The sequence below is a fragment of the Hoplias malabaricus genome, chromosome 4, assembly GCF_029633855.1.
Source record: "Hoplias malabaricus isolate fHopMal1 chromosome 4, fHopMal1.hap1, whole genome shotgun sequence".
NCBI lineage: Eukaryota > Metazoa > Chordata > Actinopteri > Characiformes > Erythrinidae > Hoplias > Hoplias malabaricus.
In genome coordinates this window covers 24989297-25006309 of record NC_089803.1, presented here as the reverse complement: position 1 = coordinate 25006309, position 17013 = coordinate 24989297, and the positions used below count along the sequence as shown (strand labels likewise).

At 39.6% G+C, this 17013-nt stretch overlaps 1 protein-coding gene across 2 annotated transcripts; it reads left to right on the top strand.

Moving 5' to 3' along the window:
- The first annotated feature begins 2833 nt into the window (after positions 1-2833).
- Positions 2834-16887, top strand: phrf1 (PHD and ring finger domains 1). Of its 2 annotated transcripts, none has more exons than XM_066669950.1 (18): positions 2834-2901; positions 4935-5109; positions 5196-5324; positions 5421-5608; positions 5783-5866; positions 6024-6157; positions 6449-6540; positions 7125-7291; positions 7827-7959; positions 8146-8279; positions 8429-8622; positions 8852-8977; positions 10045-10196; positions 10492-13428; positions 13702-13784; positions 14637-14777; positions 15047-15175; positions 15285-16887. In XM_066669950.1, exons 2-18 carry the CDS (start codon positions 5016-5018, stop codon positions 15447-15449), a joined length of 5082 nt encoding a protein of 1693 aa, XP_066526047.1. In that variant the 5' UTR covers positions 2834-2901; positions 4935-5015; the 3' UTR covers positions 15450-16887. The 2 variants fall into 2 exon arrangements, with proteins under 2 accessions (XP_066526047.1, XP_066526046.1); XM_066669949.1 differs by having other exon boundaries at positions 10042-10196.
- Positions 16888-17013: the final 126 nt, after the last annotated feature.

The window sequence follows — 17013 nt, the reverse complement described above, 5'->3', positions numbered from 1 at the left end:
GCAAGGCAGGAATACACTCTGGAGGGGCGCCAAACATTCACTCACACATTCATTCACATACTCACACCTATGGACCCTTTTGAGTGTACCTACCAATGCACCTACTATTTATTAAATTATGATGAGAAAACTTTAACTTATTAAGTGCTCAGCCATAAATATAGTTTAAGTTGCATTTAAAAAAGGTACAATTCAGTGATCCCTACTCAGGAGAGGAGAATGGCCAGTGGTAGCTCAAACCTCCAAAATTCATTATGCTCTCTTGTAATCAATTATATATTTGAGGATTCTGTAGATGAAGCTGAAGTACACAGACTTCAGGAGCCAGAAAAAAGGGCAGCTGTGAAGAAGTTATTAGAAACAGCTGAAAGGACTAGTCAGTGGTTGTGGATAAGGAGAGTACAGATTACTTGGGAAATACACTGTAGAGGTTTTCTTGTGGTTCTTGGTGATGTAGCACGTAAAGTTCACATGGAACTGGTGGCACTGAGCATGCATTAATGGTGCCAGTGGGTCTAGGTACAGCCTTAGTCACCAGGGTGGCCAGTGTGGATTTACGGTTGTTGATGGAAAAGGGTAATGTAGGACTGTAAACCTGGCTTGAAGGGGGGTGGGTCTGGGACGCCAGACTTCAATGTTGAGCCTTCTGGAGGTGTCGTGGGCTTAATTCAGCGAAACACCAATGAGAGGAGGTGCCTACATAATGACCCCTGTGAAGATCTAGTAATACAGTGGGTGGTTTGGGTACTCATGGTCTGGGCTCAATGAGTAACCATAGTTGTCAAGGATAGCTGGTTGCTGATCGGATCATAAACGGCCACAGCAAACCTAGTGGGTAAATGTTGCTAGTTGTAGCTGTTTGCTGATCGGATCATAAGTGGCCACAGCAACCTTAGTGTTGAGGTGTAGGATTCAACAAAAATTGTGTGACTGCAGGTAGGAAGAGTGGGGTGGGCCCTATGTGAAGCTCTAATGGATTGACATAGTATATTTTACATTTTCCTGTGTATGATTCATTCATTCATTCATTCATTGTCTGTAAGCGCTTATCCAGTTCAGGGTCACAGTGGGTCCGGCGCCTATGCAGAATCACTGGGCGCAAGGCGGGAACACACTTGGAGGAAACCCACACAGACATAGGGATAGAACACTCAGAACTCCTCGCAGTCACAGTCACGAAATGGTTAGCAGAACAATAATATGGCTTTTTTGCTAATAAATAGCAAATTGGTCTACTAGGCTTGTTATCGCTTAACCAGTCAAATTGACTGACAGTACACCTTGCACCTGGCAATGGTGCTTATGTGAGGAACATTCAGTCATTAATTCATTAATCATTGTCCTTCATAGGGTGACACACACTCACTCATTCACTCACACCTACGGACAATTTAGAGTAGCCAATCCACCTACCAGCATGTGTTTTTGGATTCGGGAGGAAACTGGAGATGTGATGAAAATGGCAGCTGTAAAATCTCCCATGTTTCTGTTTTTTCTCTTCATTTGTTGAAGAGCTGCAGTGGGTGGTTTGGGTATTCATGGGCCCTGTGAGTAACCAAAGTTGTTAAGGGTAGCTATTTGTTGACCAGAACATAAACAACAACAGCAATTTTAATGGTTAGGTGTAGGATTTAAACAATGTGATAGCAGAAGTTTTGTGGCTGCAGGTGGGACAAGAGTGGGGTGGGCCTTGTTTGAAGCTGTAATGGATTGGCATAGGAAAAAGGATTTTTAGAAATAGGAAAAATCTACAGGTTTGAAAGTCCAATAGTGTGTTTCTCTTTGACTTCAAACTGTCTAATACACATCCCACATAGAAGACATATTTGGGCATAATGTGTGCCACTTTTGGCACTTACAGTTCATGCAGGGTACTGGCAAATGTTGTGTGGGCCCTTGGCCAATTGTCATGACCCGGAATTGATGTGGGTTTTGGCATGTTTGTTCTGTGTGGGCCAGGCATGGGCAAAATATCCATTTAACAAAGATTTGTTCTACAACACATCTGATATTTGGCTTATAGAATGGACTTATTACTGAATCGAGTTAGCCAGACTCACTCTGAGTCAAAACCTTCATTCAAGACCGAATGTGGCCCATAAGAAAAGTGTAGATGTGGTAAGGTGACCAGATCTGAGATGGTGAAAAAGAGTATGCGTCTCTGTGGGGGTGGGGCGTTGAATGCTTAGCTGAACCTATGTGTGCTCTTAGGTCCTTTACACCTTTATTTGATACACAATACATGGGAATTTCTTTTTTAATTCATCCGTGCATGAGCTTTGCCTGACGTAAACAAGAACTACTGACGTGCAGACTGACCAATTAAATGTTTACAGAGGTCATCGACCAATGACGATAGCTCTAGAGTCAGACCGTCCAATCAGAAGATTTTAAGCTACTTCACCACGCCCCCTTCTCACTCAAGCGAACCAATCGGAGTAGGGGAGGGCTGGACTACTTCTCTAAACGCTTCTCTAAATTCTATGTAAGCTCTAGAAAAACAAAATCCCGGACATTTATGAAATTCCGCCCGGACATTTTTTTAAGTCTAAAAAAGAGGACGTCTGGTCACCCTAAGATATAGGCCAAACGTTAAGTGCTGTCTGGAATGTGACTGTTTTCTACAGATATTAATACGATTCTCACAGGTACCCCCATAAACGTGTCACTGTAAATTTAAAGAACTCTGTTGTTCATGGCCATGTTTTGGTAAGAGCTGGACATGTTTCACATACTGTCAACCGAACATGTACAGCGCTGCTGTGCCTTTAAGAGTAATTGTGTGAGCTGAGCCCCTTCCGCCATTTCCATCGCTATCTGTAGCCGGTAGCGTCTGTCACTCAAAGCCCCAAAACGGTGCGGACTTCAAAACACAAACACGAACGCACACCGCAGACCAGGGTAAGGTGCAGCTATCTCCCACTCACACGCTCACTCGGTGCCTGATACAGAGCTTAAAACAGCAGTGCTGCTGACAGCGGCACTCTCATCAACTGGAAGCAGGGCACAGTTAGACGAGTTAAAATTAGCCCGAGTGGAGGACAGCAGAGAGAGAAAGAGGTCCCGGTTTAAGAGACAAATATCAACACTAAACGACAGTGCACGGTTCCTGCAAAGCAGTGCTCATTTAATGTGACCCTCTCTGAAGCTATTCAATTATAACGTTAACTGGGGCTCCTAATGCGAGCTGGGTAGTGCTTTGTTTTGTTTGTAGCTCTGTTAGCTGATAGCTAGCTTAGCTGTCTCTTGGTCTGCTTCACTGAGGCTAAAGTTAGCCACTCGCTTGATTTTTCCGTTCCACCTTAAATGGTGCAGCAGGTTCATTCTAGCTCCTAGCGATATTATTAAGGGACTTCTGCACCATTTAAGGTGGAATAGATAATTGGAATAAGAAGCCACATTCAGCGTCATGGCAAAAAGTAGACACATTTAGCAAAGAATTTGTGTTTCTGAATATCAGTAGACTGTCGGACTAATGTGAGCAGAAAATACATAATCAGCTCTCAAAAAAAAATAGGTAAATAATAAGTCTAGTCTGATTCTGTAACAAATCTAACGTTAGTCTGAAGTGACGAACCCCTGTAGGATGTGGATTTCTTTGCTGTGGGTTCCTTCTATTTTATAGCAGGGTTTGAGTAGTTTGAGCACAATCACTTAGTTTTAGATGGTGTTTTTAAGAGCCATTTAAATAAATAAGTTATAAGGTATTATTTTGACAAAATTGGTTGGAATCTATATATTGAAAACTATAAACAGTGCTTTACAAACACCAGTTTTAATGGGGAATTCACACTGTAAAAATTAACCACACAAACTATATGTTGAGTTTTAAGTGTTTTGAACTTTTCTTTCAGTCTGAAGCAACTGGCAATTGACTGTCATCACAGTTTGGCATGGGATCATGAATGCTGTCTTATTTGTGATTTTTTTACAAATATATTCTTGTTCATTCCCCATCCACTTGCCAGGTGTCTCCCAAAATCACAAAGCTACAAACTGAGAGAGTGAGGACCTTACCCTAATGCAGCGTTATTGGAGTGTTTAAAGTTCTTGGTGGACAGTGTTATCTGCCAAATGTCTTACAAGAGTTTACAGATGATCTGATACTTTAACAAACTCTTGGACCACTTGCGAAAAACATGCTTTTTTTTTTTTTTGCAGAAAACCAACTATTATTTTTTGAAAAGGGAAAAAAAGTACTGCTTAAAATTGTGATGCATCAAACTCACAATTTTTAAAGGTTATAAATAATAATAATCATTGGTTCTATAGCATAAAAATGTACTGTACAGGGTACTTTAAAAGCAAAGGGGTAAATAGTGTATTGACAATTAAAATTATTTATTGTGTAGAATGTTTTTTTTTTTCGCCTGCCTTTTGTAATTTTCCTAATGATGTTGACAGTCTAATCTCAAATAACAATTTGGAAAATACAGAGACAGACAGTTCATAATGTATGATGTACCAATCAGTTTAATGCTTTAAAACCAGGAGCAGTACTTTAAAACATATCCTAAAACAGACTGGAAGCTAGAGTAATGATGCCGCGATTGGTATGAAGTATTGCCTTTTATGTTTAGCACTCTGGTTGTATCTTTCTAGACAAGTTGCAAATTATCTGTCGTCTTTTTTGGCAGCTCAGTCAAGAGGGAGTTTCAGTACCCAGTTAGTGAAAAAACAAAAGCATGCTTCAGTTTCTTAGCATCATGCAGACTAATGTATTGTTTATCACAAGCAAATGTTCTTCAGAACAGTACCCAGCTCGTTCATTAATTGATTTGAAGGTACTTTTTTTTAAATGGTTGTAATCTAACGGTTTGTTAAGAGTTGTATGCTTGCTCTAACTTTGATTATGTTCTTATTTCATATAATCTTATTTCCCAGAATAGGTTGCTCATCCTCCCTTATTTATGTATGTATTTATTTATTGGCAGTTGTCTAGGACTGAAACAAAGAGGTCTCATACAGTGTACTGTTTAAATACAACAGTACTGTTCAGATTCTAATGTTCAGCCATGGATGATGAGGACAGCCAGGATGAGCTGATCTATAAGAGCCCCTTTCATGGAAAAGGCAAGAAACCTGCCACATCTGTTTCCTCAGATGAAGGTTAGTGTGTGGGCCCTGTTTTATTCAGTGTATTTTGGGATTTGATGATTAAAAGCATTCCCTGATCCTGTTTTCACGCTTCGCAGAAGACAATTCAGAAGATGGTGAGGACTCACAGGAAGGAGAAACAGACAGTGATAGCGATGAAGATGAGGAAGATTCCTCAGTGGATGAAGAAGAGGAAAATGGGGAGGAAGAAGACGAGGGTCGTGCACGTAAGAACCTTGATCCTTAGACTGTTAAGATGCAATCACTGTAGATTAATTTGCACGCACTGTTTAATCTCCTCTGGTACTGTGTATGATTGACAGATGAGGAAGCTGAGAATGACATGGAGGGGGCAGTAGGGAGCAAATCCCCTGATTTTTCTGGTATGACCTCAGATGAGGATGCAGAGAAATGCCCAATCTGTCTCAACACATTCCATGTACAACCAGTCGCTACACCTGAGAACTGTGGCCACTACTTCTGTGTTGACTGTATTTTGGAATGGTCCAAGGTGAGCATAGCAGGGCATTGAACTTGACTTACAGGATTTCAGTGTAGGACCAGTCCAAGTTTAATATCAACTAGCCCGTCTTCAAGGTGTAATTTCATGTAACCTCACTAAGTGTGATTTATGAGATGTCTGGATGTGCTGTTTTGAATTCTGCTTATTTTCCCTTCTCAATAGAATCTCAATTCCTGTCCTGTGGACCGAATAGTCTTCAATAAAATCTTAATGCGGAAATGCTTTGGAGGAGAAGTGCTGAAAGCGGTATGTGCCTTAACATTGGTTTGGTGTCCTCTGTATTTCGGTTTTTAATCGGAAGGGATTGTGTTCAATGCCGCATCATGTTTTGGGTGCCGTGGTGTTTCTAGTGATCTGTGCCATTTTTGAATGGACTGAGTGTTGATGGTGTTTGTCTCTGTAGATAACGGTTAAGGACAAAGCTACTGCTAAGGAGGTGAATCTGGAAGAAGTGGGTTTGGACCAGACCTGCTGTGAGGTGTGCAGGGGTTCGGACAGAGAAGACCGCCTGCTACTGTGTGATGGTTGTGATGCTGGGTAAGGCGTTCACGCCAACTATTTTTCATACCTTATTATTATTATTTTTTTTTAAGTCTAACATGCTGAAATGGTATCAGAAAAAGTACTGTCTATGGTAGTTGCTCTTGATTATTATTATTTTTTTATTATTATTATTTTTTTTAAGTCTTGGCATAGGCAAATTTAGGCCAAAGCATTGTGCGTCACATGCAGCTGGAATTTTCTACTGGAATTCATTATAAATTTCAGTTAATTTAATGAGCCAAAGTGAGTGAAACAAATTTATTGACTCTCTCTCTTACTTTAAAGGTACCATATGGAGTGCTTAACACCCCCTTTGGATTCTGTGCCTGTTGAGGAGTGGTTTTGTCCACGATGTTCACCAAACAACCGCAACACAAGTAATGAATCAGAGACTGCCAACAGCAGCAAACATTCCCCCAGAATTCACTATTGATAGAGATAACCCGGTTAACATGTAGAAAACACAGGAGCATGACCTGAAGGAGGCAGTAGATTGGGGATTTAAATTTTGTTAATTTTGAATGTTAATAAATGTTCAACGAGTATATATTCTTCATAATGTATTCACATGAATCAGACTTAATGACCATCAAACATTTATTTATGTTTGGTCACATAAAATTGCATGTTTTTGAGACTCTTCTGTATTTATTGAGAGTTTAAGTATAAAGAACAGAAACAAATAATGTCCCCCTGCCCCCTTTTTTTCCCCCTCGTAGCATATACATTTCACAGACAATGAAGGGAGTTGTTTAACACATGCAAACCTAAGGCAAGGCAAGTTTATTTCTAGAGCACCTTTTATACACAAGGGCAATTAATTGTTTTACAAAGTCAAAAGTAAAAAGCAGTAAAAAAAAAAAAAAAAACCTAAATAAAATATATTTCTAATTGTCTATTTTTTTTTATATTTATAAAAATTATATTCATATATTTTTTTTATCTGTGTGTTTTTTTTCAGGGACTGAGCAGTCAAGTGAAGATGAGAACAATGTTCTTCCAACCACCAGCCGCTCTGTACTGGGCAGCTCCAGGCCCACCAGAGCCATTGCACGCACTCAGCACAGCGAGAGGGTCCGCTCCAATGTCAACAGACACCGCATCACACAGGCACGCACAGCTGCACAGGTTTGCATGATGCTTTTGCCTGGCTTACCTAACATACTTTAGGCATTATTTTATGAGAACAGTGCTTGGAGTTTTATTTATTTTTATCTAACTGTCATAATTTACAGATCCTCTGTTAGCAGTTAAAGTAAAAACATACCATATTTGTGTTCTGTGATGTTTTTAAGAGACTCTTTAGTGGTTTGTTACGAATGTGATTTGTTTGTGTTCATCCCAATGGTTCATTTTGGACCTTTTGGAATTACTGAGGTTATAAACTAAACAAAGATTTAACCTTAATGAGAGCAACATTTTAATCTTAATTCCACCTCTAACAATTCATAATATCATATAAGTAGCTTGTTAATTCAGATGATTACTAAACCTAAATATATTGCATTCCCTAAATGCATAATTCCTTTGCATCGCTTGGGTATTTTTTGTGTTCAAGAAGACATGCAAAAGACATGTTTTACATTTGGATGAAAATGCAGTTTATTTATAATATTAATTATTCCGTATGTTTGTAAACACGATGATTCCTGTTTTATGCCAGTTAACTCCCAGGTACCTCATGGAGTCCACGTGGCTGGATCAGACCATTAATGCTGTTGTTGCTGGACTCAACACAGCTGTGTATGTGCGGGACTTAACTCCTCGCCCGCTGTTCCGCAACAGACGTAGGAGAGGTATCTGCTACTCATTAGAATTAGTAACATATTAATGTTAGCTCTGTTTTTATCTAGATTCTGTGTGTTTTTATATATATAAATTATTCATTTTTAATTCCTAACCACCATTCTTACAAAGATAATGTTTCGGTGTATTTACTTTGTCCTCTTACCCTGAATGTGTAAAATAATTTCTGTATGCAGTTAAAAGAAGGAAAACTAAGAAAGATCTAGGGTCAAAGAAAGCTGCTAATAAAGGTGTTAAGGGCAAAACTACAATAAATGGGGTGAGGAGACGAAAACGGAAAAGGACGAGAAGGAAATCACGGACAAAATTGGTATGTAATGGCCTGTTATATAATATTGTCTCTTGCTTCTGTGAAACGTCATAAATGTGTATATCACATCAAATTAATTGGTGTGTTGTCATCTGGGAGCCACTATGATGCAGAAACATTGTAATATGATTAACTGTTCCCTTTTGAAGGTGCCGAAGAAGGTGACCACTTCTCGTGGCCGTATTGCACATAGTCTGGGCATTAAGAAACCTGTCAACAGCTCTTCCATCCCCTCTGTATACCGTCCATTAGAGCAAACTCTTGGCAGGATGAGAGCAGATATTGGGGCAGCCTCCCTTTCCATTCATGGAGACCCCTTTGACTTTGACCCTTTTGATAATGAGTAAGTTTATAGCATACCATTGTAATACCTAGTGACAAGAAGCCAAGATTTGCTCCTGTTTCATGCAGTATGTCAGAGTTCTTTAAGTAATGAGTAAGGCTCAGAAAAAAATTATGATGTGGCAAAATGTATCATAATATTTATAATTTTTCATATTGCTCACCCATTGTTTGTACGCATCCTCAGGCTGTGCGGTTACCAGTCTAAAGTGTAGATTTCTGTTTTTCAGGGATGAACAGATGCAGCAGGCACCAGGTCCGTCCTGTTTGCTGGAAGCTAAGCGCCGGGGTTTGTCGCGCTCTGCTTTGCGCTCACACCAGCCTGTTGCCAGACCTATAACTGCTGGCTTGCCCAGGTGAACCCCAGTTGTGTCTAGTTTATCTAAAGCAGTGCTGTATTCTACCTCATGGTCAATGGTTATATTAGTTATAATGTTTTTCAATTCATGGATAGAATGTAATACCTGTGTTGAGATTTGGTAAACTGCTGAATGATATTTGACAAAAGCATTAACAGAACATGAAAGTTGAGAGCATATTTTGCTTGCAGGTGCTCATCAAAAGATTACCATATTACTTAAATATGAAGTCTGTTGTGCAGATATCTGCATGTCTGATTTAATGTATATTATGTTGATAGAACGATGTGGTTGTTATTTTAAATATCATGTTATGCCAAATATCAATAGCAGTTTTTTTAAATGCTAGGACAATTAACACTATTAGCATAAAATAAAAAATAAATAAATATCCAGTGATTTACTGATGTCAATGGGACTATAGTTACCTGTTGACAGAGCTAAATATATCTGAGCGTCAAGGCCCAAGAATGGATCCTTGTGGAACACCACATGTCAACGATGTATAAAACGATGAATAAAGTAATTTCTATCCTCCAGATATGATCTTAACCAACTGAGAACTGTTCCTGAAAGCCCCACAAAGTTCTGTAGTCTGTCTAAAAGGATGCTGTGATCAACAGTATCAAATGCAGCACTAAGATCAAGACGCACTAGCACAGATATTTTACTGGTGTCCAAGTTCAGTCGATCGTCATTTAGGATCTTTACAAGGGCAGCTTCTGTGCTGTGATGTAGATGGAAGCCCCCAAGTACACAGGAGAAATTTGAGTGCATGTGCCTCTAAATATAACAGAAATATTGTACAGGAGCAGGTTATATCTGATAACGTACACTATTTCATACAAGAGCAAAACTAATTTGAGCACATAAATATTTTGCAAGTGATCAAATGAACTCTTTGGGTGATGCATGAATGGTGCTCTGGCATTGCCACATTGTTTTACTTTTAATTCTTTCCTAAAATGTCTAATCAGTGCATAGAATTGATAACATGCAGTCTGATAACTCACAAAATACATTAACATTAATTAATATCTCTGGCTGATGTGGCTGCATAGCAGGCGAGCACACAGTATCCCTCAGGTGGAGGAGGTTGCTGAGGCTGCCCCAGTGACAGACCTGCTAGGCAGCATCCTCACTGGCCAGAATCTGCTGCTCATGGACAGTTCTAATGTGGTCATCAAAAGAGATGGCTCCCTCATCCCTAAACCTGGTAAGCTGTCTCTGGTGATGGTATGATTACAGTGTAATTCCTGATGCATACCTCTGTAGGGTTGTTTGGTTGGATGTCACTTTTGTTCAGTGTTGTGGCCTACAATCAGTTTGTAGTTGAATTACACTGTCAGAGTAGGACAAGCTACAGATTTACAAAAAGCATCACAAGTCACAGACGGCCACTTCTTTTTCCAATTTACTATAGAAGTGTTAAAGGCCCTGTTTTATTCCTGTCTGTTGTGTTTTTGATATGCTAGTATTTTCCCTCATTTCTGTCTGTTTTTTTATTTCAGTGAGTTTATCTTTACCGAGGAATAGCATCTCAGGTGTCTCCACTTCAGGAGAAACAGGCAGCACACTGTCCACAGGCACAGGTTTCTCTCAGTCTAACAGATCACCTACACCCTCCTCCTCTTCATCTTCCTCCTCCTCGCACACCTCCAGTATTTTAAAGAGGCCTTCATCGTCACATACTTCTCCACATCCCTGTACTTACCCCTTAACGACTATACCCCCCTCTCCACCCACTTCTTTGACAGTTCCGTCTGTCCATGGACAGTTACGCTTGCAAACACCACTGTCCCACAGACCTGTGCCCTCACACAGTGTTGAAACTGAACACAATCAGAGGGGCACTCGTGGGTTTAGAGGCCAACCCCCTACAGCAGCCCAACATGGAGCTTTTGAGTCTCGCCTAGGGGAGAGAAGAGATACTCCCCCTGTAAAAAAGCCTCCTCTTAAGCCAGTATGGGAAGATCTCTCTGGATTGCCAAAAATACCAAAAATTAAAAGGGAAAGCAGTTCTGCGGTACATGGTAGTGGTGGAAGCAGTAGCTACAACTTACCAGCATCTTCCATAACAAGTTTAGCAGGTGACAAAGGCCAAAAGCACAGTGTTGACCAGCAAAGAACCAGTGCGAATCATCAGTCTAGCAGAGTTGAGAGCCAGAGACACAGACTGGACAGAACTGGACCTTCATCCTCTTTTTCCAGTTCTTTCTTTGCTTCTTCATCATCATCCAGTGAATCATCAAATCCAAGGCCGTCATCGTCATCATCTGCTATTAGTTTCCAAATTAGTGCCAGTGGGAAACCGTGGCATGCTCGGCGGTATTCTTCAGGTGAGCCAACTTTGCCTGCAAAAGAAGAGGAATCTGGAAAGAGAACCAAGAAAGACAAGCTGATGCTGCTCTTGCCCCATTCCAAGGCTAAAAACACATTTGAAAAAAGTGAGGTTTATGATCCTTTTAATCCAACAGGGTCAGATTCTTCAGAAAGTGAACCTGAGGATAACAAACCTGAGATTAATGCCCAAAGCACTACATCCACACTACCACTCATGGAACAAAATGAATGTGCTGTACTTCAGATTAAAACAGAACCTGAGGACTTGGGTCCACTGTGGAATGAAGAAATATCTGGAATGTGTGTGCAAGTTAAAGAAGAGCCAACTTCTTTCAAGGATGACCCATGGCCTGTAGCGACCGAACATATGCAGATGCAGTCTGAGAGTCATGCCTCTGTTGCAGCTTACAGTGCAAGCCCCCCACTCAGTGATGCTGAGAGCATTGGAGCTCCTGAAAGCCCATGTGTCCAAGCGTTCTGTTTCTCCAGGTCAAGCTCAACCTCTAGTCATCATAGTGACAACAAGGTCAAGACAGAGGTGAAGGCTGAACCAGAAGATGAGCCTGAGTTCAAGTCTGAGCCTGAGGATCTAAAAGGCAATGGTGCACATGATGAAGTGCCATCAGTAGCAAGCTGCTCTGATGTAAGCCACATGAGCAAGAAGAAAGAAGTCCTTTCTCCATTCCCACAGCCCAAGGAAGAAGGGAGCCTTTTGGAGTCTGCTTCCCAAAGCCCACGATCCAAGAGCTTTCTTATGAAATGCTCTCATAAAAAGAAACATTCAGGGTCAGAAGACAGAAGACGCTCACGCTCCAGATCTCCAATCCACAGGCATTCTCGCTCAAGATCTAAAGAGAAAAGATGCTCCCGCTCAGGCTCTAAAGAAGAAAGGCAATCTCATACAGGATCAAAAGAAAAAAGACTATCTTGCTCAAAATCTAAAGACAGAAGGCGTTCTCGCTCAAGATCGAATGAGAAAAGATCTCGTTCAAGATCTAGAGAAAAACGGCGCTCTCGCTCGAGATCTAAAGACAAAACACAATCTCATTCAAGGTCTACAGAAAAACAGCGCTCTCGCTCGAGATCTAAAGACAGAAGACCCCCACATTCACGTGACAGGTGGCGCTCAACTCGCTCAAGCAGTAATGAGAGTTCAAGGAAGAGAAAATTAAAACGTGATGATCATGAGCGAGACGAATGCAAAGATAGACACAAGAAGACCAAGGAGAACATACGCTCACGCTCAAGATCTACATCAAGGTCCCAAGAGAGAAAAGCCGAGCCAAAATTTGCAAACAGGTCGTCTTCACCTTCAAAGGATGGAAGTGAATTGATGACTAAATTGAAGAGGGCAAGATCAAATTCTGGAGAGCAGAGATGGAGTGCAGATGTTCCAGTGGGCTCGTGCCAGAAAGAAAACAATGCTAACAAGTGTGCAGCGTCCATTTCCATTGAAGAAAATGAGCCAAACCACAGTTCAGACAATATCACACCAATGGTGAAGGAAAACAGTGAAGAGTCTATAGGAAATGAAGGCGAGACCAAGTTCTTAGAACAGAACAGTGACGCTTCACCTCAGGATGAGAAAAAAACAAACGATATTTTAGAATCACAGAAGCAGGTAAAATTAGAACAGATTTGGCTGGATGATGATGATGATAATGATGATGTTCCTGATAACACTTACTGTGATGATGCTCTCATAATCGATTTATACCCACCTGGGCCTGCTCTCATGGATTGTAAACAAGAGACTGGTAGTGAAACGACATGTTTGACTGAGGTGTCAGAGGGGGAGATGGAGGTGAAACCTCTCCAAGCCCCATGCCCAGTAAAGCAAGAATCTGTGGATTCCTCAGATGATGATATCAACGTAGACTACTTAATTGACAACTTGGACTTTATTAAGAAGGAGATGAAAGAGGTTTCAGTCACTGGTTCAGCCGATGTGGAACCCCAGTCTGTGATTCAGGATGTCTCGACCGGTGCTAAGCAAGAAATGGAGTCAGCCTTAGTCATGGCGGGCACCAAAGCCAAATCACAGGGAAAACGAGTTACTTGGAATATACAAGAGCCACAAAGCCCTCAGCCAGAAAAAAGGAGTAGTAAGTGGATCCTCATTCTTTTCCCTTACATGAGAATGCATTTATTTAGAGACATATGACTTTCCGCTCTGCTGTTTCCTTTTTATCTATTAGAGATATTATTGAATGTGTATTTATTGTTACAGAAAATGTCAAACTAATGTATGATTCAGCAGAGCATTAAACACATATTTGCAAAACTTATGTTATAACTAGTTGAAATGTAGCTTGGGTGTGTATGTGTGTTTTATTCTGAATATCATTATGCTAATTTTGTGCCAATCCAACTTTCAGAGCTTGCACTTTTTAAACTGAAACTGAAGCAGGAAGGATCTCGTAAGGTTTCCTCTGCAACTTTCTCACAGAGCTCTGGTCAGGTACAGTACACTTAATCTTCATCCACAATATCTCAAAACCATTGTAGAAATGAAACAGCTGCTCAAGGTGAAACTAGGAAACCGGGTGTGCATGTACATAGGACAACCAGAAGGGGGCAAAGCATTCCTTTGTTTAAATATACTTCAGTACAACTATGCCCAGGCGGGTATGAACCATGTGACTGAAACTGAAAGCAGACCAACAAGGCTTTCAAAGAAATGAAAGTGAACATTGCACTGGGAAATTGGAACTACTTGGCAGTAAAAGCCTTTTAGGAATTGCTTTATGTAGACTTCAGTACCTTGGCCCAAGTTGCTTCTCAGCCTGTGATTCTGCTGTTGTAGCTGTTTTTCTTGTCTGTTTTTGCTATTGAAATTTTAATATATGTATTTTTGCAGCTGAAAAGCTGCTGTTTAGATCTTGGTGATATCGTTGTATTTAACGTGTTACAAGAAAACATGCACAAAATGGTGTCCTACGGTATGAGAAATGTAGTTGTAAATAAAAGTCCTTAGTGCATTAAATGCAGGTGGTATGCTGTTCTAATTAAAATAATTGAACTTCATTGATAATTTCTGAATTTGTGAGGAAACAACCTGGACAGAAAGGGAAGAAATGTCCATATGCTTGGTAAACTGATAAACATTATTACATTATCGTATAAGTAATAACCTGGTAGAGGTGTTTAATGTAACTTCTCATCAGGAATTCACATTCCAGATTGATCTAAACAAACAACCATGCTCTGATAATTGTATAGAAAGTTCTGAGCAATAAATGATTGACAATAACAAAAAAAAAACCTTCAATTTGATTAGTTGATTATAACCTGAATGTTCTTTTTTTTCAAGGAGGCAGCCCCTGTCCAAGTGGGAGGTAAACCAGCAATGAGCCTCAATGCTCTGTCACAAGAAGAGCAGTCAACCCCCAGCCGGGAAGGATTCAAATCCTGCAAGGGAGAGGTCTTGCAGGATTCTCATCAGAAAGACAAGGTCTGTATACACAGTACAAGTTGCTGTATTAAGATGAACCATGAAACCTGCAGAATTTTTTCCAGTGTTACAGTAAGAATTAATAATGTGTCCTGTATTTTGGAGCATGGAACAATGGCAGTACATTTTGTTTGACATCTACTTTGTTCCCTTGAAGTGCTCACTTTGTTTTCTTTATATAATATAATTATTATAGATGAAAGGTTTTGAAAATAATGTACGCAAACTGTGCAAATGAAGTGATACAAAATTTCTTTTGTCATTTGCAGTACATGCAGAAGCTTCATATGCAGGAGCGTGCCATAGAAGAAGTAAAACTGGCCATCAAGCCCTTCTATCAGAAAAGGGACATAACAAAGGAGGAGTATAAAGAGATATTGAAGAAGGCAGTTCAGAAGGTAAGAGTGAGTGTTCACAATATCTCAAGTAACATTGATGGAATCTTGGAAATAATAGCTATATCTGTTTTCTCTTTCTCATTTCACTTTTCCCCTATTTGAATGCAAGGTGTGCCACAGCAAGAGTGGTGAGATTAACCCAGTCAAAGTAGCCAACTTGGTTAAAGCGTACGTGGAGAAGTACAAATACATAAGGAAGCATCATAAATTAGGAAACGTGGAGCAGAGTCAGAGTGCAGAAGGCCCCAAAGACTCAGAAACATCTGGACGATGACAAGGATTACTGCTGTGACACTACTAATTTTTCTCATTTTATAAATTAATTTTACCTGAGATCACATCACTTTATATTGTAACTCTTAAGGGCTCAACATTATAAAATCAGACGATGAGAACATTGTTTTGTTTCTCTGTAGGCTGTTGCCACTGTAAAGTATTAAGAGAACCAGTGTCTAGGGTGGGAGGAAAAGTAATTTCACGTTGGTTATACATTTCCAGATGAAAGATGCTCAATATAAGTGTACACCATTTGTTAACAAAAGTATGTTTAAAGTAACTATTTTGTATCATACAAATAGTCTGTACACGAAAATTTGATAGATATGGTGGTTAAGCAATACTTTGTTATTATTAGACAAATGAGAACTGTTTTTACATAAATGATGTGGCTTATTTTACTATTATAACTAAAGCTTTGAGAATATATGCATAGGAAAACATTTCGACAGTGATAGTATCTGTATATAAAACTGGATGTACCTGGAGTGTTCTAGCCTCTTGGTAACTTTATGCATGTCTTTGTGATATGTCAAAAAATGATCTGAATCTAATTTAACACTGGAAGAAAATTCGGTAAGAAAGTCCCAGTGAGTAATTTCTGTACCCAGCCGATATAAGGGACTGTTTTAGATTTGTGGCACCATCTCAATTAGCCTGTGTTTGTGTGTTTCCTCAAATAAATTGTACAGTGTACATAAAATGTAACAAGTTTTCCTTGATAATACAGTAATGTACAGATTAGTTAAACTGATGAATAATGTTTTTCCCCCCTCATAGACACAAATGTCTTATAATCAACTTGAAATGAAACCAAACCTACTGAATGTGTCAATAACTTTCAGCTGAATGTGTCAGTGGTTTCTTTCACCAATTATGTTGTCCTTGTGGACACAATGGCCAGAGTTTGGGAGTGATGGCTGGATTGGTGATCACTGATATCGTTGGTCAGTTATGTGATTGACAATGTCCCATTTAGAACAAGAGAAGGATTTTAAATGGTGGATTTTGTCTTTGTAAAGACAAGTCTTTGCCACAAAACAGCTTTTGTTAATTTTATGCTTCTCCCCCACCCAGGATGAATACAAATTTGTGAGAATATCAATAGTTATTTCATCATATTTTGCATTTGGGCGAGTGTCTTTTTTCTTTTTTGTACAAGATAATATGATGAGCGTGTGGTAACTAATTATAGACTGCACCTGTCATGGTAATGCATGAGAAATGCAGAAGCTCCAGTTCCATTGCAGTACTTAAGTAAAATTGGCTTATTAGATGCAAGAGTGAGAATTCATAAACTGAGGCAGCTAATTAATATCCATCTGTATAGTATTAGCTGTCTCTTCAATTGTACTCGATTCACATTGCGAACTGGAGAACCCTCTGCTGTTTTGTATATACTTTTCTTGAGACTTATTTAACAATAATAATAATAATTAAAAAAAAACATAAGATATCTTTGTTTTATTTATCTACACAGACATCCAAATCATTATATTCTCGTTGTGTAAGGAAAAGTGAAGTCACAAGTAGTATTTCAGCAAGATTTATTCATATTAATG

Excerpts from the sequence above, each read along its gene's own strand:
- phrf1 (XM_066669949.1), top strand. The coding sequence starts at position 5,016 with ATGGATGATGAGGACAGCCAGGATGAGCTGATCTATAAGAGCCCCTTT. Across the intron at positions 5,110-5,195 it reads ATCTGTTTCCTCAGATGAAG|AAGACAATTCAGAAGATGGT; the intron begins GTTAGTGTGTGG and ends CACGCTTCGCAG. Across the intron at positions 15,176-15,284 it reads TGAAGAAGGCAGTTCAGAAG|GTGTGCCACAGCAAGAGTGG; the intron begins GTAAGAGTGAGT and ends TTTGAATGCAAG.